This window comes from Hippocampus zosterae, chromosome 2 (genome assembly GCF_025434085.1).
Source record: "Hippocampus zosterae strain Florida chromosome 2, ASM2543408v3, whole genome shotgun sequence".
In the NCBI taxonomy this organism is placed as follows: Eukaryota; Metazoa; Chordata; class Actinopteri; order Syngnathiformes; family Syngnathidae; genus Hippocampus; species Hippocampus zosterae.
The window spans coordinates 8284759-8307945 of NC_067452.1; the positions used below are offsets into that span (position 1 = coordinate 8284759).

Below are 23187 nucleotides of genomic sequence, written 5' to 3' on the forward strand. Positions count from 1 at the left end.
AACCATATGACATTCACACGAGCGGACACTTCGGAAGTGCTCTGATTTTCCAGTGATGCCATGATATTGCAGCAGTTCTACTTTGTCTCCATGAAATTTGCAGAACATTTGCACCTTTCTTTGGCCCATATAATCAGTCCTTCATACGCTAAGGCTATTAAGATAAGATAAGATATCCTTTATTTGTCCGACACTGGGGAAATTTACAGCCTCCAGCAGCTAGAATGTAGGTAGAAAGAAGAAAGAAGAAAAAACAACAACAACCACCGTTGAATTAAGTGCAATATAAACACAAAAATTGATAAATCGCAGTGCTATTTACAATTGTCTTTCACATCATTTAATTATTATTATTATTATTATTTTTTTTTTTTTAATTCAGCAGCCTGACAGCAGTCGGTAGGAATGAGCGTCGGCATCTCTCCTTCTTGTAGCGCGGGTGTAACAGTCTCTGGCTGAAGGAGCTACCAAGTGCTGTCAGGGCGGGCTGGAGGGGGTGGGAGGGACTGGCCATCATAGCTTTTAGCTTAGTTAGCATCCTTCTGTTGCCCACCTCCTCCAGAGTGTCAAGGGAGCAACCCAGGACAGAACTGGCCTTCCTGACCACTCACTCCAGTCTCTTTCTGTCCCGGGCTGAGATGAGACCAGCAGACAATGCCATAATGGATGGCCGAGGCCACCACCGAGTTATAGAAAGTCTTAAGGAGCGACCCCTGAACCCCAAAAGACCTCAGTTTCCTGAGTAGGAAGAGTCGGCTCTGTCCTTTCCTAATCAGGGTGTCCGTGTTTGTAGACCAGTCCAGTTTGTTGTTCAGAAGAACACCAAGGTACTTGTAGGAGGTCACCCTCTCTATGTCCATACCCTGGATGTTCATCTTAAAACAATAAAATAAAATTTTCTCTCCCACAGTTTTGCTCGATAATATTGCGTATGCTAAATGAATCAATACTACTCCTCCAAGTATTTTGCATGCTCGGGCAGAAAAATGCAACAATAAAGAAGCAAGTACACAGACTTTGTCATCTTTGTCACACACGGCCTCACTGCTTGGTGAGTATGTGTCTCGACAATTGAAGCATGTAATTATGGGTTGTGCAATTCACGAGTTTTGCTAGTCTGAGCTGCCTTGGTCATCAATGCACGAGACGCAAATGGCAAATTCCTGTCCTCTTGGCTAAAATTGTACCCTTTGAGACTTTCTGTTCTAAATATATCCTGGCTGACATCTACTGTTACGGTGCATGGGGTGCATTTAAAGACTAACAACATAACATAACATCCATCAATCCATGTTCTAATCCACTTTATCCTCACGAGGGTTGCGGGTGTGCTGGAGCCTGTCGCAGCTGTCATAGGGCAAGAGGCAGGGTGCACCCTGAACTGGTCGCCGGCCAATCGCAGGGCACACAGAGATAAACAACCATCCGCGCTCACACTCACACCTGGCGACAATAACAATGTTTCATAAACCTGCCATGTATGTTTTTGGAATGTGGGTGGAAACCGGAGTACCCAACTTAGGTACGGGGAGAACAATCAAACTCCACACAGGAAGGCCAGAGCTGAAATTAAACCCTGCACCTCTGCACTGTGAGGCCGATGTGCTAACCAGTCCATCACTGCGTCGACAGCAAACATACACATTTTCTACGAATAGGTAAACTCAAACTGCACCTAAGTGGAGTCCACTGCACAAATCGTTTGGCAATGCATTTACGGTAGTTTTCTTGTAAAAGTCTCCCCCTTTTTACTCTTGTCTCGGTTTGTTCCTCCAAATGGAAAATTGACTGTGCAATATAAAAAGAGGCATTCTGCTGTGCATTAAATCTGTGGCTCGTTCTGATAGGCTCAGTGATGAATAACCACATTTGTGTCATCTTTCAAGGTCATAACGTATTAACACCACAGCAGCATCTTCCAGCATCACAGACTAACTTCTGTAACTTAAACTGCTTTATATGGCTTTAAACAGCTTCATATTATTTATATTGTCCACCGAGGGCCTGCCTGGCTACCCACTCATCTCTAACAGCGCCATAAAAAAACATCCGGCTAAAACTTCAATAAAGAGTTTTTGGGAGCAAGAGTTTTCTGCAGCAGATGCAAAGAGTAGACCCAATGTAAATGTGTTTTGTACAAATAATGGCAAAGTGTTAAAATACTTTGAATATTGGCACTCATGTGCCATGATTGACCGCAGGTGATTTTAAGAGAATGATCAAACTGTGATTGAAATCCGCAAATACAGAAAAATTCAGTCAGTGAAGGCTGTATTATGCTAAGACCAGTATTTACATGTCAAATAAAATGAAAATGTCTGTCTTGAAAGCTTTGAAAATGTCTATTTAAAGTGTCTCCCTTTGTGGCTTGTCTTCTGAGGTTGAAAAAGTTCTCCAGATGTCATCTCAACTTAATGCACTACATAAATTAATTAATGACAAAATCACAGCGGGAGAACGCTAAAAAACAAAAAAAGTATGGCTAGAGGAAACTAGGCTTTACAAAGTGGACGTTTTTGACAAGTGGAGACAAGGCCAGGTCACTCCTGACTTTTGCGCTAATCTTGCGATCCTGCTTCCCCTCCCAAATTACCCTTGAGGGTGAGCTGGCCGTGAATGGACTCCACCCCATCAAGAGAGGTGAGCTGTCGCCCAGCCATCGTGCATTTGCATGCCTATGGAGCAGGGGGTGCTTCAGCGTGAGGCTGTCGGCGTGAATTGACCCTAAACAGAAGTCTGTTTCAAAGCGGAAGGAAATGAGACAAAAATATACAGGTATATATTCTGCTTTTTTAAGACAGATGACTTAAATGTCTCTTTGGGACTTTACAACCATTTTCTCAAAGGATATGCAAAATGTGAAAATATGATTTATTTATTTCCTGTATTGTATCTTTTTCCTTTCCCGGGAGAGTTTGTTGAATTTGTAATTATCTTTCCAGCAAGGTGTTTATCTCATGCCGCACCTTGCCGGCATCACAAATCCCACAGATGATTAAAAATGAATTGTGACTTGACATCCGACATCAGCTCAGGCAGGTATTGGTAGACAGTGCCAGCCGCTTGGCAGCAAGCAGAGAAATGTGTACTTTCTGAACTGATTAATGTAGTAACCAGTGCGGTTTGCATGAGGCGTAATGTAGTGTGCTGAGGTTCTCGTATGTTATGAGGACCAGCAAAGCATCATATTTTCATTAATTAACTTCAGTATACACTACAGCAGGGATACTCATTTTGTAATTCACTATTGACCAGTCGATTGCAAAGGACAGTTTGGTTGATCGCATGGCTTTAACTCAATGACTGCCAACGCTCCCAGTTTTATGCTGTTAACAGTGAATGAGTTTAAAAAAAAAAAGACTCCTTCCTATCATCTGTTGTGAAATTTTGTATTTTCTGGATATTGACCTTGTTGAAGGAGAAATTCACCCCAAAACCAGCGCAAAGCTTCCTGCCCTCCGATGGTCCTTTGTGGCTGGTTGGTGTGGTACTGGTGATGGTGGCAACTGGGACGCCAACCGGACCGGTCCCTCAGGCCAGTCAGTCTGCCCCAGGGTGCTTGCTGACCGGATGAAAGAGGAGCAACATTTTTTGGTCATTGATTAAAAAAAAATAAGAAGAAGAGGTGAGCATTTTGTCTGACTTACAGACACTCGATTTTCTGATGAATGCTGACTGATCACAAAATAAATAAAAAAAATAACTAAATAAGATTGGTGGCAACCTTTTTCAGGGTGTACCTGTGCCTTCTGCCCAAAGACCGCTGGGATAGGCTCCAGCACACAGTGGCTCGGATAATGTATGGATGGAATATATTATTTGTCTTGTAACTGTGGGAACATTTGTTTGACTAAACATATTCTGTTTTAAACAATAATTATTCATGGAACGTATGCCCCACAACACAAAGTTCCACCATCTTTTTTATGGATGAATAAAAAGCCAACATATTTTATGGGGAGCCTCAAAACTCGATATAGGAATAGTTCATATCGCTGGGAGTCAAGACATCGCCATGGAATGCATTAATGCATACACAACCATTCGTCATGTACGGGGGTGAGTGGTTAGCTTTTTTTTTTCCAAGCCACACAAGAGATCCATCTACATTTTGAACAGCTTATTCTTTCTACGGTCTTATATGGACAAATTGGCACAGAACAACACACTTGTTTTATGCAGTTAACACATGCACGCAGGCACATGAACATGATAAACATTTCTGTTGTAGCATTAAATTGTTCTCATACAATCCCATTTGCGGTACAATGTGAATTTAATCATCTTTAATTTATTACTGACCTTGTTTGTTGATGGCTATCAGTAAGTTCTAAAAATATAAATAAAGACTACACTTGCCACATCATTTTGAGTGACACTTAGTTCTTTCTTTTAAAAAATGCATCTTTTCACTGAACCCGTTGTAATCTTGTTATTGTATGATTATAGAGAGAGCTGGCAAAAATATCGAGGTTTGAGCCATATTGCACAGCCATACTCCTAAAAAAACAAAAAGAAAAAAAACAACGTATAACTTAGGCTGCACTCACAATGCAGAGCGTAATACAAAACTGTGCCTAAAAATACTTTTGCCAATTCATAGACAATTCTCTGCATAGTCTCCCTTCCAAGCACTCTCACCCATGCATCGATACAGAAGAGGCCAATGTGTGGATTTCATATAATTGACGATACACCCGCCACCAACCCCCCCCCCCCCCCCCCCAAAAAAAAAATCAACAACAAAACAAAACAGTTTCCTTTGTCTGGCCCGGGGGTTGGCAACACGCGGCTACAGAGCCACATGCGGCTCTTTAGCGACACATAGTGGCTCCCTGGTGCTTGATAAACAAATGTTTGAAAATGGAAAATATTTTGATAGTAGGCTAATATAGCTCAAATAGATATAGATACCCTCCGTGAGTCGTCACCTTACCGTGGTGGAGGGGTTTGTGTGTCCCAATGATCCTAGAAGCTAAGTTGTCTGGGGCTTTATGCCCCTGGCAGGGTCACCCATGGCAAACAGGTTCTAGGTGAGGGGTCGGACAAAGCACGGCTCAAAGACCCCAATGATGATTACGATAAATGGATCTCGGTTTCCCTTGCCCGGACGCGGGTCACCGGGGCCCCCCTCTGGAGCCAGGCCTGGAGGTGGGGCTCGTTGGCAAGCGCCTGGTGGCCGGGCCTACACCCATGGGGCCCGGCCGGGCACAGCCCGAAGAGGCAACGTGGGTCCCCCTTCCCATGGGCTCACCACCCATGAGAGGGGCCAAAGGGGTCGGGTGCAATGTGAGCTGGGCGGCAGCCAAAGGTTGTGACCCTGGCGGTCCGATCCTCGGCTGCAGAAGCTAGCTCTTGGGACATGGAATGTCACCTCTCTGGCAGGGAAGGAGCCCGAGCTGGTGTGTGAGGCAGAGAATTTCCGACTGGATATAGTCGGACTTGCCTACACACACAGCCTGGGTTCTGGTACCAGTTCTCTCGAGAGGGGTTGGACTCTCTTCCACTCTGGAGTTGCTCATGGTGAGAGGCGCAGAGCAGGTGTGGGCATACTCATTGCCCCCCGGCTCAGTGCCTGTACATTGGGGTTCACACCGGTAGACGAGAGGGTTGCCTCCCTCCGCCTTCGGGTGGGTGGACGGGTCCTGACTGTTGTTTGTGCATATGCACCAAACAGCAGCTCAGCATACCCACCCTTTTTGGAGTCCCTGGAGGGTGTGCTGGAGAGTACTCCTGCTGGGGACTCCCTTGTTCTGCTGGGGGACTTCAATGCTCACGTGGGCAATGACAGTGAGACCTGGAGGGGCGTGATTGGGAGGAACCGCCCCCCCGATCAGAACCCGAGTGGTGTTTTGTTATTGGACTTCTGTGCTCGTCATGGATTGTCCATAACGAACACCTTGTTCAAACATAAGAGTGTCCATATGTGCACTTGGCACCAGGACACCCTAGGCCGCAGTTCGATGATCGTCTTTGTAGTTGTATCATCGGATTTGCGGCCGCATGTTCTGGACACTCGGGTGAAGAGAGGGGCGGAGCTGTCAACTGGTCACCACCTGGTGGTGAGTAGGCTCCGATGGTGGGGGAAGATGCCGGTCCGTCCTTGCAGACCCAAACGTATTGTGAGGGTTTGTTGGGAGCGTCTGGCGGAATCCCCTGTCAGAAGGAGTTTCAACTCCCACCTCCGACAGAGCTTTTCCCATGTTCCGGGGGAGGCGGGGGACATTGAGCCCGAGTGGACCATGTTCCGTGCCTCTATTGTTGAGGCGGCCAATCTGAGTTGTGGCCGTAAGGTGGTTGGTGCCTGTCGTGGCGGCAACCCCCGTACTCGCTGGTGGACACCAGCAGTAAGGGATGCCGTCAAGCTGAAGATGGAGTCCTATCGAGCCTTTATGGCCTGTGGGACCCCAGAGGCAGCTGACGGGTATCGATTGGCCAAGCGGGCCGCGGCTTCGGTGGTCGCCGAGGCAAAAACCCGAGCGTGGGAAGAGTTCGGTGAGGCCATGGAAGCCGACTTCCGGACGGCTTCGAGGAAATTCTGGTCCACCATCCGACGTCTCAGGAGGGGGAAGCAGTGCACCACTAACACTGTGTACAGTGGGGATGGGGCGCTGCTGACTTCGACTCGGGACGTTGTGAACCGGTGGGCAGGGTACTTCGAAGACCTCCTCAACTCCACCAACACGCCTTCCTTGGAGGAAGCAGAGCCTGGGGACTCTGAGGTGGGCTCTCCTATCTCTGTGGTTGAAGTCACCGATGTTGTTAAAAAGCTCCTCGGTGGCAAGGCCCCAGGGGTGGATGAGATCCGCCCGGAGATCCTCAAGGCTCTGGATGTTGTGGGGCTGTCCTGGTTGACACGCCTCTGCAACATCGCGTGGACAACAGGGAGAGTGCCTCTGGATTGGCAGACCGGGGTGGTAGTCCCTCTTTTTAAAAAGGGGGACCGGAGGGTGTGTTCCAACTCCAGAGGGATCACACTCCTCAGCCTCCCTGGTAAGGTCTATTCAGGGGTGCTGGAGAGGAGGGTCCATCAGGAAGTCGAGCCTCAGATTGAGGAGGAGCAGTGTGGTTTTCGTCCCGGCCGTGGAACAGTGGACCAGCTCTACACCCTTAGCAGGGTCCTTGAGGGTATGTGGGAATTCGCCCAACCAGTCTACATGTGTTTTGTGGACTTGGAGAAGGCGTTTGACCGTGTCCCTCGGGGAGTTCTGTGGGGGGTGCTTCGTGGGTATGGGGTACCGAACCCCCTGATACTGGCTGTTCGGTCACTATACCACCGATGTCAGAGTTTGGTTCGCATTGCCGGCAGTAAGTCGGAATCGTTTCCAGTGGAGGTAGGACTCCGCCAAGGCTGCCCTTTGTCGCCGATTCTGTTCATAACCTTTATGGACAGAATTTCTAGGCGCAGCCGAAGCGTTGAGGGGGTCCGTTTTGGGGGCCTCAGTATTTCATCCCTGCTTTTTGCAGATGATGTGGTGCTGTTGGCTCCTTCAAACGGGGCTCTCCAACTCTCACTGGAGCGTTTCGCAGCCGAGTGTGAAGCGGTTGGGATGAAAATCAGCACCTCCAAATCTGAAACCATGGTCCTCAGTCGGAAAAGGGTGGAGTGCCCCCTCCGGGTCGGGGAGGAGATCTTACCCCAAGTGGAGGAGTTCAAGTATCTTGGGGTCTTGTTCACGAGTGGGGGTAGGAGGGAGCGGGAGATCGACAGGCGGATCGGTGCAGCGTCTGCTGTGATGCGGACGTTGTATCGGTCTGTCGTGGTGAAGAAGGAGCTGAGCCAAAAGGCGAAGCTCTCAATTTACCGTTCGATCTACGTCCCAACCCTCACCTATGGTCACGAGCTATGGGTCGTGACCGAAAGAACGAGATCCCGGATACAAGCGGCTGAAATGAGTTTTCTTCGCAGGGTGTCCGGGCTCTCCCTTAGAGATAAGGTTAGAAGCTCGGTCATCCGGGAGGGGCTCAGAGTCGAGCCGCTTCTCCTCCACATCGAGAGGAGCCAGATGAGGTGGCTTGGGCATCTGATTCGGATGCCTCCTGAGCGCCTCCCCGGTGAGGTGTTCCGGTCATGTCCCACCGGGAGGAGACCCAGAGGAAGACCCAGGACACGCTGGAGAGACTATGTCACCCAGCTTGCCTGAGAACGACTCGGGATCCCCCGGGGAGAGCTGGAAGAAGTAGCTAGGGAGAGGGAAGTCTGGGCTTCCCTGCTAAAGCTGTTGCCCCCGCGACCCGGCCCCGGATAAGCGGTAGATGATGGATGGATGGATAGATATAGATACATGTTGCAGCTCCGAAAAAGGAGAGATGTGGTGTTGGTTTTTAAAAACGTACACTTTATTTATGCTTTGAACAATTTCGACAAACACAGACACGTCTGTTTCCGACTCCGTGCCTTCTCTCTTCTCGTTTAACTCGAGGCGTTCAAAGACAGACTCCGAAAAACAAAAATTAATGATCACTTCACTGACACTAAGAAAAGGGAAAATAATGCACCAAAACAAAAAAATCAAGCGAAGAAATTACAAAATAAATTATATGGGGGTGTTTCTCAACACACAACAAAAGAATGAGTAACAAACAATTCTGAGACAGTCCAGTCTCCTACATACATACAGCATGTGTTTCCTTCATTGTCAGTTTTAGAGAAGGCTTTTATTTTTTTTGCAGATCCAGACATATTTGTTTTTTGGTTTTTTTTTGTTCTATACGGCTCCTTCAACATTTAGGGTTGTCAACCCCTGGTCTGGCCTGTCAAACCGGTGGAGCTTAGAAAGTACAGTACAAATGCCAACAAGTGGCAGTGCAATGCGTCAAAGACCCACAAGTTCTTCCCACAGAGATGAATAAACACTAAAAACTTGGACTTAAATACTTTTGAAACAAATGTTTCAATGAAGGTCAATGAAATACAGGCTAATCTTCAATTTTGGGTTCATGTTCTGACATCTGAACCCAAACTCACCAGTCATGAACCTCACCGCACGTGACTGAGTTTTGTCACGCTTTAGGAGCAATTCAACCTGAAAAGAAGCAACTGGATGAAGATTTCATACAGCTGGGCTGTAAAGGCCTTTCAAATGTTTGCACATTGTCAGCCGGGTCCTGCCGCTGTTCCCACTTTACTTCCCATTGTTCACTCATCTTAAAACCTGCCATGAATGGACAGAGCGGTGGTGATGGTCAAGGGAGGATCTGGGATGGTGGCAGCCAGCGAGAGGAGATAGAATAGATGGCTTGATTTGATCTGAAAGAATAAGGGCTTTTTATCAAGACTATTTGTGCAAATTAGGGGTTATTTCTCTACCGCAGTATGAGTGAAGGAAAAAAAAATTGTCCTCCAATTTAGATTGTCAATGTTCGCAGTGACGTCAAAGGCTTCGATTGGTGCTTGTTCAAATGATGAGTCACTTCTGCCTTGAGATCCAGAAAAGCTTCAATGTAATATGATTTCTTTTTGGTAGGCTTGATGCTTATAATGTACAGTGCTCATTGGTCATCATCATAATGCTTTTGCAATTTTCCATCAAGTAAATTATTTAATGATGCTCTTCATTTTCTTTTTTTGCAATCTGACTCCACAGTGGAGCACAACTGAGACCGTTTCAATTGGGGAAAATAAATGTGTAGACCAAACCGAATCCTATGATGCACAAATGTTCACTAGAAAATCAGGACAACCCATGCATGTATGTGCCTGCAGAGCCTCAACTGTTTGTACACCTAAATATTTAAGTTCACAATAGGCACTTTTCCATTACAGGCTCAAGAATGGCCTGCTCTGCTCTCCACCGGCCTTGAGTGGCCTGGCCTGCCCTCCATTGCTTTTCCATAACAACAGATGCCTATCGGTTGGGGAGGGATCAATTGAACTGTGCAAGCCTCCACTGCATACTCACATTTTGTACTTTCCTGCTGTAAGATTTCACAAGTGGTGAATCGCAATCGCGTGACATGGTGGCGTAGCGAGTTCGACCACCTTCAACGTATAGAAGCTTTTACACACACATAAAAAATCAATTTCGGGTTTTAAGCCAGTGAGAGACAGCCGCCAATTTCCAAGTCAGACTGTTTTGCTCACTTTGAAATGGGAATTTGCAGTGGAGTTCCTGCCACATTGCTGATTATATAAGCACCATCTGTCGGCCAATCAGATGACGGCATCGCCACAACTCTGCTCGGCTCGCGTTCTGGAACCAGGTCGCAATAGGTTCTGGGGAACAGTTCCGTTGTAACGAAACAGTGTCATGAAAAAGGGCAGAACCAGGCTGTTTTGGGGTAGATCAGGTACATTGGCAAAGGGGGTGCTTTCACAAGTTTGAGGCTAAGTCAAGGATAACTGGAGGCAATTGACTCATTTAGGGTCATTTGGTTTGAGCTTCAAAGAAGGAGTGTGGGTGTTTGCTTATGCGTAGCTGCGTTTTGTTTTTCCATTGCTATTAGCAGCTGTTGTTTACCTCAGAAGCCACTAAAATCCCCAGCACGCTCCCTGAAAATGGGCCTCCACAGGCCTGCACATCTTATGCCCTAAGTAACAATTCAGACAGGCAATATTTCCATTACTAATCTAAGCCTAGCATGTGAGGGTATCAAAACACTTCCCGGATAGGAACGTGCTTTGCATCGGCATGAATTCCACAGCCTACCTCACCATGTTACATCTCGGAGGATGGCATCGTCACCGCATTTCAGTGTTGCGCAGCAAAAGTGATAAATGATTGACACTGTGCTCCATAATGGATAAACCTTATCTACATGAATGCAGTTGTTGTTTTTGTCATGGACAATAAACCGAGGCAATCCCGCAGACTTAGGAACAATTCTTTGACTCAACAGCACGCTGACACACTTTTTGTTGCGGTCGTGAATGAGCAAAATAACTGCTCACTGCAAAATGGCGCTGTTGTTTAATTATGGATTTATATGTCGAAATACAGAGGGTCTATTTATTTAAAACAATTTCATCATTCTCTTCTTTGTGCAGCAAAATAAAACAAACTTCACCTGTCTTAAGCTGGCTGTTTATTAATTGCCCTTTTAAAACCATGTTTTAATTGAAAGTTTACAATAAAACTCACAATGTTGAGTAACACACTCTTCTAATTGCCAGTTACATTTTTAGCGGAAACCTATACCCACGGTCGCATTTCCACAGTTCACACTTTTCCATCGGCCAATGAAATGGATAGATTTCCATTGACTGCCTGTAGTTTTATAAAAAATAGCTTTAAGCGAATCTTAATTGTTCCGAGTCCATCAAAGATAAATGAAGTGAGGAAATCTTTGACGGTTGCGACATGGTAGCAGACCAGAAAGCTTTTCATTTTTATTTACAAATCTAGCTGGTGAGGAATGTGTGATGGGAATTCAAGACCCGTTTCGGCAGGAATGTTGTAACAAAGGAGCGTTACTATAAAAAGATGTGCAACTGCGGCATGTGTTGTTGTTGTTGTTGCTGTTGCTGAAGATTTGCTGGCAGAGACAAGTACGTATATTAAGAGAAGACAAAATCTGCTTTCAAGCTGTGGAAGTGGCAACATTTGTATTGGGTCAGCCCGCATTTGCCCAAATCAAAGGAAAAACAGTCAAACAAAAACTTTGTCTCCGTGTTTTGAGATTGCAAATGCAATTACAGTCAGAGCCAAACATTGAAACGCTTCGGTCAGATATGTTCCCTCAGCGCACGTTTCCTCCTCAGAATGATGGTGTCGCTACAAATAAGCATGGAATATGTTTGTTTCCTGGCCAATTGACTGGGATTTGCCGAATTGGATGTGTAATGTGCTCCTCCCATAAAGGCCTTAAATCCCACCTGGCGGTATTTCAGAAGTCGACTGCAAAGATTGTCTGCCGCGAACACAAAAACACAAAGCATATATGCGTGGAAGCAAACAGCAGCGGCAGGAGGATTGCGAGTCAAGTTGTCGTCAGTGTATTTACGATCCCACGGATTGCATTGGCCAAGAAAAAAAACGACGATTCCCTCAAGCGGTTGATGCGCCATGCCAAAAGGCATCTTCACAAATAACATCTCCACTTTTATAAAGGAAACTGAGATTTAAGTACTAAAAATGTGGGATGATTTGGGTGAAAACAGGACTTGGAGTAGAATCGGTGTGATGGCAAAAATCCCCCACCTTGGGCGGCCTCCTCTGTTGGCGCGAGAAGGAAGTGGGTGGCGAAAGCTCGGCAAGCCGTTTCATGCCCGTGACAGGGAAGCGGTCCCAAGCATCTTGTTTTGCATTGTCTGGAGTTGCCATTGTTGGTTGAATGTCACACAGCAACTTCCAGCGCTCAATGGGTTGAGCTGACTGAATCGATGGCTGCTGGATCTGGCTACTCGCGCGTGTAAATGTGGACCTTTCAGCTTCATCAAATGCTGGTAAGAGCTGGCTTAGTTGCAGCTATTGCTTGCAAAGGCTCGAGTGAAATGTGGATATTGCTCTCTGCTGGCCAAACTCTGGAAACTGCAGCAGTGCAACACCCACCGATATGTGGGCCTTAATCCTTGAACAACGGGGAGGGGGGCTGCTCAAACTAATGTATTGTAGAAAGCCACTGCCGTTACTACTTTCAAACTTCCAATTCTAAGAGTAGATTCTAGAAAGGAGAAAAGGACATCGTCAGGCATCTTTACCTATAGAAGTGCTCCGGGGGATTCATTGAAGAGGAGGCTTTTTTAGAGGCTTTTGACCCAGGTCAGGAATGATGCTTTCCCAAGCCAAGGTTTGTGGCTTTAATCCTCAATCACCCCATGTGCATGACTTTTTTTTTTAACAATATTGACTATTCATGGATGATAGTATACTCGTTTATGTTATAATGGAAAAGGGGAATCATCAAAATAATACAGGTTAGATCATAGAAGGGATTCTGTTTGTTAAGAGCAATGTTACTGATTAGGGATACGATCTTCACTAGCCATGACCATCTCCCAAAAGACATCCTCGAATTACATTTGTTCAGCGTGAGAAGGAGAGCAGTTCTGATCCCTCATAAAGCCCTGGAGAGTTTCTTGATGTCATTACACGCTTTTTTTGCAACCCAGCCTTTGCCAGTTTATCTTGGTGACAACTTTATGACTTGTAAATAAGTTTACGTGCTTTGGGTAAAATTGTAACTCGATGCTTGTTTCCTGTAGAATAACCACGGCGGCATTGATTTCGTCGTAAAGTTTAAAACACATTAAAACTTTATAAAATCTGTCAGGTTGATTTACTTTAAAATCCATGCAGTTGCAGTTAAATCTGATGGTGCAAAAGAGCACAATAAGGAAAGATATGAATTTTCATCATTTCATAGTGCGTTGTTCTCAGTCCCTTGAGTATCGTATCAGTCCGAAAATGTCTGGCCATCTATCAAAAGCTCACTTGAAGCAAGAAAAGAGACTTAATATTGCATGAGCAATTCCTGGAAAGATTTGACTGAGAGGGCAAAGGACATGTGCTACAGTATTTTCACACCCTTTTTTAAACATTGAATGTGGCGAGTTTCTAACGATAGAATGAGGGATGGTGTGTAAGACAGCGTTTGAACTGTGGGAAAACCTCCAGTAGAATTTTACGTTTTTCATTTGCTTCACGATCTCACCTTGCACTTCAGGGGCATTTATTTTAGGCCACTCGGTTATCGACAAAGTATTTGCACGAGGCCATATTTTTACTGCCAAGTCAATTGCTGTCCCTGAGAGTTCCATCCTCTGTTTTCACCCCACATTGTTTTTTAAGATGTACTATAATTGCAACAAAAAAACGATTTAAATCGACAATGTGACCTCTACACTGTGCTCTTCAGCTGGTGACACTGAAAATTTGCTGTTGGCAGTAACTGTCGTTGTTTGACACTTGCTATGAATCACAATAGGAACTTATCATCAGCCATGAGAGCTGTAGCAGCCTTTGTCATGCCGGGGGACATTGGTTCTTCAAGGTTTTTCATCATAATTCTCTTCCCTGTTATATCTATACCAGTCAATGAGATTCATCAAACTATCCAATATAAAAAGAAGGATGGTTTTGAATATTCAACACAAGAAGCTAGGACGCAATACTGAAGCCAGATTTCAGTGAATTTATCATTTGCCGATACTAATGTTCAACACTGAAGAAAACTGAACTCCATATCAGAACATGCAAGCTCCCCACAAGAAGGCCAGAATCTAACCTTGTACCTCTGACGCGCTAACGAGTCGAGCTTATGTGGGTGTGTTTATATATGTCACATAGCAAGGTGGTGGTGGACCCCAAAAAGCAGGCAGGAGGGAAGAGCAGGGTGTATTTGAAGAATTGTATTTAAAACAAAGAAAACTACCGGTAAATCCAAAACACACAAAGTCCAAAGTATCAAACAAAAATCATGACTATATCTAAAACATAACAATGAACTAAACATGACAGAAAACAAGAGCAAACAGCAACACACATGACAGTAGCGAGAAGCAACAATGAGCCGACACCGAGTGTTCGGGGAGGAGTCCTTTAATACAACTACCAAATGACCAACAGGTGTGCAGCTGCCGGGGGAGCCCTACAGTGCCACCTGTTGGTCCCTAAACCGAATCATGACAATATATACATATATATTCCTTTATTTAGGATGAATACTCTTACTTGTGGGCCGCCCGGTAGTCCAGTGGTTAGCACGTCGGCTTCACAGTGCAGAGGTACCGGATTCGATTCCAGCTCCGGTCTCCCTGTGTGGAGTTTGCATGTTCTCCCCGGGCCTACGTGGGTTTTCTCCGGGTGCTCCGGTTTCCTCCCACATTCCAAAAACATGCATGGCAGGCTGATTGGACACTCTAAATTGTCCCTAGGTGTGAGTGTGAGCGTGAATGGTTCTTCGTCTCTGTGTGCCCTGCGATTGGCTGGCAACCGATTCAGGGTGTCCCCCACCTACTGCCCGAAGACAGCTGGGATAGGCTCCAGCCCCCCCGCGACCCTCGTGAGGATCAAGCGGCTCGGAAGATGAATGAATGGATGAATTACTCTTACTTGTAAATCACAAAAGTTGAGTGCAAAGCTTTACAAAATATCACGATCTGTATCGAAGTCAATTGAGCTAAAACAGAAATTAGCTGTATCTTTGCAACAAAAAAACCCCAGAACAACAGAGCAAAATTCGTTTCGTTCTTTTCAGAAGTTTGGGAAGTTGTCTTTTCTTTCAGAAAAATATCTCAGAGAATAATGAAGGTGCACCAACTGAACACCTGCATCTAACCTGCAATTAGCACAACTGTGTGAAGGCTAATTACAGGTTAACAAAGTCAACAACCCTGCTGTTGCTTCTGATAAGCCTGGCGGCAACATGCATCAACTCCTTGCAGATAGATGTGGCACATTAGACTCTCCTTACAGAAATGAAAAACGTTTGTATTAACACAAAAAGGCCATTTTAGCCCAGTCTGTTACGCCCCACCCACGAAAAAAAATTAACGTTTGCAAGAGCCTGCTTCAAAATGTTTGTGTGCTTGAATTCTTTTGTTTTAAATTCCTTCATAGATGAAAAGTACCTTTAATAGATATTACAGACCTCTACCTGCTTTATAAGTGGGAAAACATCAAAAATCACCAATGTATCAATTACTTGTTCTCCCCACTGTAACAGCCTGGTGTGCGATTGTCGTGTCACTGCTGATACAGATTTATATGTATGTGCATGGAAGTATATATTTGAGACATATACACAGTATCACTTGCGTCAAGATGGATCATCATCTGTCCAAAATCACTTTTCATGAAACGTCCCAAAGCAGCATTTTTGTTCAACCTGATATCCTGAAAAAGAGTAAGCCATTTTCAACACTCTACATAGGTAAGTCATTTGTGAAAATAACATCTCAACGAGCAGACTGACTAACAGTCAGAAGTCAGTTTTGTTTTTATTTTAATTCTCAAAAGTGGGAGCTCAGGTGGATTGTCTTGAGATTTCACAGTGACATCTGCTGGGCGTGTGTATGTACGAACCGATGAGTGGGTCAAAGTTTGCTTTTAGGACGAAGAAGTGGTGTTTGCGGATGAAGGTCACCGATCCAATCTCCGCACGACGTGAGGAAACAAGTGGACTGGAACGTCACGCCCAGTACAAAGTTCCACTCAAGGTCCCCTTGAAGCCAAACGAGGCTGCTGGATGATGCTGTGAGCTGCGTCGTGCCCGTTTTAAAATGCTAATGCGGGGCACTGCAGCTGCATGACATTGTGTGCGCCGCATGTGAACAAAGGTTGGGCACAAAGCCAGCTCACGTCCTAATCAAATATCTGCGGTTCGTTTGTGCTTTAAGTGCTTTCAAATGTACTTTTAATCATGTGAAGCACAATTTACCTCGTGTAGGAAATGTGCTATGTCTAAACAAAGCAGCCTTGACTTGCCTTTGGTTATGGTCAGTCTAATTTGTGATCTTTTACCGGCGAGGAACATTTCACCAAGGATAAAAATAAACACATCATTTGCTTCTGTATTGATTCATAGCAGTGAACTTCAGAGGGAAGCAACTGGGTTGGTGAGCATGTTTCATTGCAGGATTTAACCAACATTCAAATGAAATTGTGTTGAAATAAGTGCAGTATTTGAATCGCAGAAACTGGTTATGCCTTGAGTTAGATTAAGTGAACCTTGGAAGGTAAAATTTTAACCTCCTATGGGGAAAAACAAGTAGTCATGTTCTGTGTGCAAATTAATATTTATTCTTGACCTTCTTAAAGATACTTCTCAGAGCACAGGTGAGACGACACTCCACAACCCATTTTTCCACCCTTCTCCATGCAGGCAGAACGCATCAGAGCACATACTGTACATACACACACGCACACGCACACACACACACACACACACACACACACACACACACACACACACACACACACACACATATATATATATACCGGTATATATATATAAACACAAGAGGAGAGAGTTTATCTATTTCCACGGAAACACAGAATTTTCACACCTTAAGATGAACCAGGGTTGACAACAAAGCATCACCAAGAAATGCAACCAAAATCTTTCTATTTACATTGAGCAGCTCCAGTTGCTCAAAAACAGGGGTTTTAGAATCTAAAGTGTCTCTGTTTTTCTTTGGAAATTATCTATGTCATGTTTAAAATGGACTTTCACCAAAATGTAAAGCATGATTATTATTTTCTTTCTTTATAGCCTATTTACACAATCGCAGAGAATGACAGCATATACGGATTCATTTGGCGTTTCATCAAGTGGTGATTGTTGGCTCAAAGAATACCGTCAATCTGTTCTTTTTAACTTTGCAAACAACATTTGTGAATAGGCCTGTGTAAAAACAAGATCGAATCTGTATGTGTGTGTGCAGTGTTTTCACAATACCTCTTTACCAGCATGGTTGGCGAAATTTAGAAGATAAATTGTGCATTTCAACACACCAACGGGAAGTATCACTGCAGTCAACGGGAATTTGTTGCTTTCCCAATACAAAAGCTCCCAAAAAAATAGCAAACACATTAATGGCTGTATCTGTTTGTTTTTTTTTTGTTGTTGTTGTTGATTTTGTTTTTTTCCTAACAGGAAATCCTGTTTTTCCAAATCACACTCCTCAATTGGGAAATTTTATTACAGAGTTAACAGCATCTCCTTCGGTCCTTTACTTCTGTCATGAATCGTGGTAACGCTAAATCGATTTCTACATGTGCTTGCAGCACGAGTGTGAAATTGACGGCTGCTGTCAAGTCAATAATTACCTTCTCCCTTTTTCCCTGTTGTGCAAACGTCTGTCAATTTATGTGGGAATTTCTGCTTAGTGTCGTCTATTTCTCAGGAATGCTTACTGGTGACCCTCCATCCAGGTTAGGATTCTTACTGAGGCAAAAAACTCACACAGTATGTTTGTATCAACTCTAAGAGACGGAATTTTGGGGAGGTGGCCAAGTTAAAGGAAATATCGAGTGCAGGACAAATGTTGGTTTGGTGTTTATTCTTGAGGCTCGAGTCCTTCCAGGTGGTCGGGGATGGGGAGGCCCGAGAGGATTGTCAGACACTTATTCCACACGTTGAACACGGGACACACGGCTTGGGCAAAGGAAACGTGGAAAGTGTGCAGGTGCTGTGAGCCCACAGCGTCATAGAAGGTCAGGTGACCAGCGTCGTAGTCCAAGAGGATGCCTACTCTGCGCAGATGGGGCGAAGGCTCAATGGCCAGCTCTTTGCTGTTGTGGCGGACCACCCAGGAGTTGTTGCAGCGGCAGAGCACCCACGACGAGGAGTTCTTGCCGATCCACTCGTGCTTAGGCGCCGACTTGTATGCTATGCCCACGGCGTACCTGGAGAGGAGGGGAGGGATGTTAGGCTTGGCGCAACAATGACCTCGTAAAGAAAAATAAAAGTAAGAACTTGTTTTTTTGCGTTCTTGAAAAGTTCCTGGAGCTGGAAAGAGACCTGCACACCATCTGCCTTTGGTCCTGGATGGCAACATCTTTTCAATCCCCCGAGTATGCGTTGATGTGCATCTTGAGTTGCGCATGTGACCAAAAACAAACATACCACGTGCTTCCTCCAATCATGGCCTCCCAGTAGTGGCGCCCACTGTCGATGTAAACGTTCCCCACCACGCCGTAGCTGTTCTGGCTGGAGAACCGCTCTTGGCTGTGGCCTTTTTTCGATGTGCTCTCGTCGCGCTCCACCGTCAAGTTGTCGTGTGAGATTTTCAGCTTCTTGTGAGCAGATTTGGGGTCGAGCTTGAAGGGCTGGCCTGCCAGGAAAAAGGGGATGCAATGGCGAAAACAAAGTGATGCTGAAACACGACCATTTTAAGATTTAGAGCAGGCATGATCCCTCACAGAACACCTCATTTATTTTCAGTTAATTTCATTTCATTTTTGCAGAGGGGAAAAGAAAGAAATCCACGTCTAGCTGAGTGGAGGAAATGAAAATAATGATGTGAAACATGCCATGGATAAGATCTCAGTCACGCTTTGCCTTTGTTTTGCAGTTTTTATTCGTTGGTGACTTACTGTTAGTTTTTAGAGTCCCCGGGTCACTGCTTCGACTCCCTGCCTGGTTAATCGCCTTGACAACAAAGATGTACTTGGTGCCACTCTGTAGGCCATGTACAGTGTAATGGTTCTGTTTGATGTTGGGCACAATCATCCAGCTCTCCAATGAATTGCACAGACCTGAGAGGAAAGATTTGCAAGTAGCACGAGATGACTACAACGGGATGAGGTAGAGTGCGGCGTCAGTAAGGATTAACGACAACTCAGAACGACCTTGTCAAAAGTGAAAACAACTCAGGAATCGCGGCAACTTTTAAATGAGCTGTGCCTTGTCTTATGCTCCAAACACACCATGTTTCTCGGAAAGGATGAGTAATGTTTTGGCATAGTCCTTCAAGGATAGAGCAAATCAGTTCGTTCATGAGGTGTCTTCACTGAGGAGGTAGTAATTGCATTTGAGGCAACAGACATTGACCTGTACGTATTTTATTTCTTGCTCAGTTGCTCACAAATGCACCATGCCGCACAAACTTCATGTGAAAGCTAAGACGCAAGCACAATCCTTGACTGAGACACTCTGAGTTAAGTTCGCTGCCTGCCACCTTTTCAAGTCATCGACCAGAAGGACAATGTGGGCAAAAAACAAACAAACAAAAAATTTAAAAACCCATCAGCTTTCTTAAGTGTGGGCAAACAGAACTGTATGGTAATGGACTATCCATCCCAAGATTCCCTACAGATCTGCGGTGTCCTTGAACAACAATCGATTTTTACAGTTTTATTTTTTTTCTTTCTTGGTCTATTTTCTCAGATAATACTACCAGTGCTTGGTTTGATAACAGACACATATTTATTGTTTGGCAAAGTTGCGGCCCCAGGGTCTTTGTGTATGGCGATATGTCCACTGCATGTTGTCGACATGCACACATTCTTCTTGAAAAGTTGAGAAGAGATTTGAATGAGGCCATTTTTTTTTAGTCCTTGGGTGAATTCAAGTGATGTTTGCGGCTTGGAATAAATGTTTGATTCCCCCCCCCCCATTTATACACAGGACTTACTGGCAATGTTGGACTGTCCAGTGTAGATAGCATATTGGAGCTCGTATGACGCTACTGTGAATTCATCATCAGATGTCCAGTGGACTGAGATAGTGTCGTAGGACGCTGTGCACAGCTCTTCCCGGATGCACGGAGCAGACGGAGCTGCGGAAAATAGACGGAACATTTTCGTTAGCGATAGCGTTGGTGATGATCCATCAAAATGGCACTGCCTAAAGTTAATAGCTACGTTAATTAAGTGGACCAACGGTGGATCACAGAAAGCACAATATATTGTGGGGGCGTGTGTGTAACAAGCGTTCATTTCATCAAGTTAGACCAGAGGTCTCCAACATTTTACACAATGAGAGCTCTGTCAACAAAATGAATGGTTTAGGGAGCATTAACATTCATACATTTTCTTTCTCTTTATCCAGTTGAGTTATAACTTGTGAACTGGAGTCTACTGTTCGTCCACTGTCCACCAATCAAGCTACTAAGGTTTTTTTTAGGATAGTGAACATGATTTAAAATAATTTAGGGCTGGTTAAAATGTTGCAAATGGACTTTGCGTGTCTCCATGTGAAAAAAAAAATCAATTTAACGGTTTACCAGTGAGGTAATCGAGATTTTCCAGCAGTTTCTTTTCTCTGGAGAAGTCCAGGGCAAAGTTGTCAAACGTGTCTGTCAGGTGTATCTCAGGAATAAGCACTTGGGTTGATGCAGTTGCCATGGAAACCCTAAAAGTGAGCAAACCAAATCCTGGATATCATTCAATACTATAAATAAATCCAACTTTGTCCAAGGCAAACTGTACATTTAAATTCAGGGAAAACAAGCGTTTGTATTTCTTCGAAGGAAGGCACATGTTCACGCTGGGCCTTTGTTGCCCGAAATCAATCGGACGGCTTAGTTGAAGCTTAAATAGACAAGCGGGATAAGATTGGGTTGAATCGTAAATGTTATGCCTCGGCGGAAAAATCAATCACAGACAAAGTTTTCAAACGGACTCTTATCGTCTCCCATTGTCCGCTCCTAATTTCTGAGCACTAAGCGTGTTGAAATAATTCAGTCCGGCGTGTGCGGTTGTCTGACCTCTCGTTAATGCTCTTAGCGGTCTGCAGAAAGCGGGCGTGGTCGCTCTCTTTCAGTGTCTGGTCGGCTTGTGTGATGAGCACAGAGGATCTCTCGATACACTGCTGGCAGTTGGAGATCTGCTGGGCCAGCTTGCGTAGCCTTTGCGCCTGAATAGGGAGGGTCATAAATGGTGAGCGAGAAGTGGAAATGACTTTTTTTTTAAGCCTGACCGCAGCCATCCATCCAATCATCCATCCATCCATCCATCCATCTTTCCATAGTATTCTGAGCTACTCTAAAACACCTGTCTGTGATATTTAACAACAATTCTCGGATCTGTCTCAAAAATATCTGATTGGACTGAACTATGTATTTATTGTGTCTGCATCATGCTGAGAGATCCTGTTATGCAGCAAGCCACTGGAGGCTACCGATTGTTTTGATACACTTGATTGTACAAGTGGTGACTTGTGTTCAGCCAAGATGCAAGAAGAAAGCAAATCAGCGTTGTTCAGCAGTAATTAGGCTCGAGTTGCACACAACCCTAATAAGGACAAGCGGGATATAAAGTGGAGGGTTGGATGTTCTACGCATACACCCCAATCCTAAACAATATGGCAGTGGTTATAATGAATTAATTGTGAAGTCTTCTCTCTCGATGCGATTGACTTCTCAAAGACGAGCCTATAAATAATTCTCTAAATTCTAGTCTGTGAATGTCTGGTATGAAAAGATGACCTTTATAGAACGACCAGTTCCACTCTCTGCCACTACAGATGGAGATTTCAAGAGACAGATTGGGGTTACGCTGAAATTAGGCCAAAGCACATTTTGTCAGCAATTTGGCCTCAACATTGTAATCTCTGTTCAAATCTGATGCTTTGCAAAGTCCTTCAACCATTGCGGACTATTTTAAGTCCGATTGATCCTGCCTGGTGCTGCATCAAATAAAAATGTGTTGATGGAAAAAGGTTGTTACTTCACTGCGGTCCTCAATACTTAGGTGCTGTACAGTGTTAAAGTCTCATCAAATGCATCATGAAAAGTTTACAGAACATGCATAGTCACTCTCCTGGATGCGGCAGGACCTATTTTGGGTCAGTCAGTCTGTTTGGATGTCATACCATAAGTAAATAGGTCAATGGATAGGAACAAAAGAGAATAAGGAAAAGTACAACAGGGACCGGAGGTCACAAATGTTTGAAATGATCAATGCTTATTTCCACCGCTAAGTCCCCTTACCTTCCCTTCCTTAATCTTGTTGCCAATTATCTGTCGCCTCTGCTGGATGATGTCGATCAAAGTGTCGCACTCATCCAAGAGCTTACCCTCCTGGCGGGATGCATTCACCTGTGTGGGGAAGCCACAGTGAGACACTTCCAAGCGGTTCTTTGACCTCTCGGGGTAAGCTTTTGAAAGCTGTGAAACACTTCTGCTTTGTGTATTCAAGGTAGCCAAAACAAAACCCACCTATAGTCGGATGCAGTTTAATTTTACACTACTGTTTGTTGTACTTAAATTTGTTCTTGATTTTACTGCTTGGTGCTTTCCACCGCCTTTATTACCGATTCGTCTTACTGTTTATTGTGTATGTTAAATCGCTCCATGTACAGCACTTTGTATGCAGCGATGGCTGTTTGAAAGTGCTCTATAAATACAGTTGACTTGACTTGACTACTGCAAAGTACGACCGCAGTGATAAACATGTTGGTCGATGTCAAAACCGAGCATTGTTGCAACCCACGGCCCTCCAACGATACCGTGTGTACTAAAATTTCAGGACAGACCAAAAATGAGAACTCTGTTTTAAATTTCGATGAAGCTGCACTTTCTGCACAGCCTTAATCTCATTCAAAAAAGTAGTAAAAGATTCATTTGAACTGACCTAAGTACCAAAAACCTTCCTTGGGTAGCTGTCGTGTTAAATAGAGTGTATTGTAAAAAGACCAGGAGTGGCCAAACTTTTACTTCCATGAGCCACAGGAAAAAAAATACATATATACAGGTATATATATAAAACACATGATGATCACTTTGACATCTTTCGTTTATTTTCCAAGCTAAAACAAATCCAGTGGGTAGGTAGGTAGAACTATGTGAATATGCAGTTG

The 23187-nt window shown here is 44.6% G+C and overlaps 1 protein-coding gene across 2 annotated transcripts in view; it reads right to left on the reverse strand.

Moving 5' to 3' along the window:
- Positions 1-15872: 15872 nt before the first annotated feature.
- LOC127592157 (E3 ubiquitin-protein ligase Midline-1-like) overlaps positions 15873-23187 on the reverse strand; it is a 29735-nt gene continuing 22420 nt past the window's right edge. For both annotated transcript variants that reach the window (XM_052052684.1, XM_052052674.1), the window contains exons 4-10: positions 22319-22426; positions 21095-21243; positions 20612-20739; positions 20021-20164; positions 18981-19142; positions 18511-18718; positions 15873-18290 (exon numbers count right to left, since the gene is read on the reverse strand). In XM_052052684.1, coding sequence (XP_051908644.1) covers positions 17942-18290; positions 18511-18718; positions 18981-19142; positions 20021-20164; positions 20612-20739; positions 21095-21243; positions 22319-22426 — 1248 coding nt within the window. In that variant the 3' untranslated portion in view covers positions 15873-17941. The remainder of the gene's footprint in view (positions 18291-18510; positions 18719-18980; positions 19143-20020; positions 20165-20611; positions 20740-21094; positions 21244-22318; positions 22427-23187) is intronic.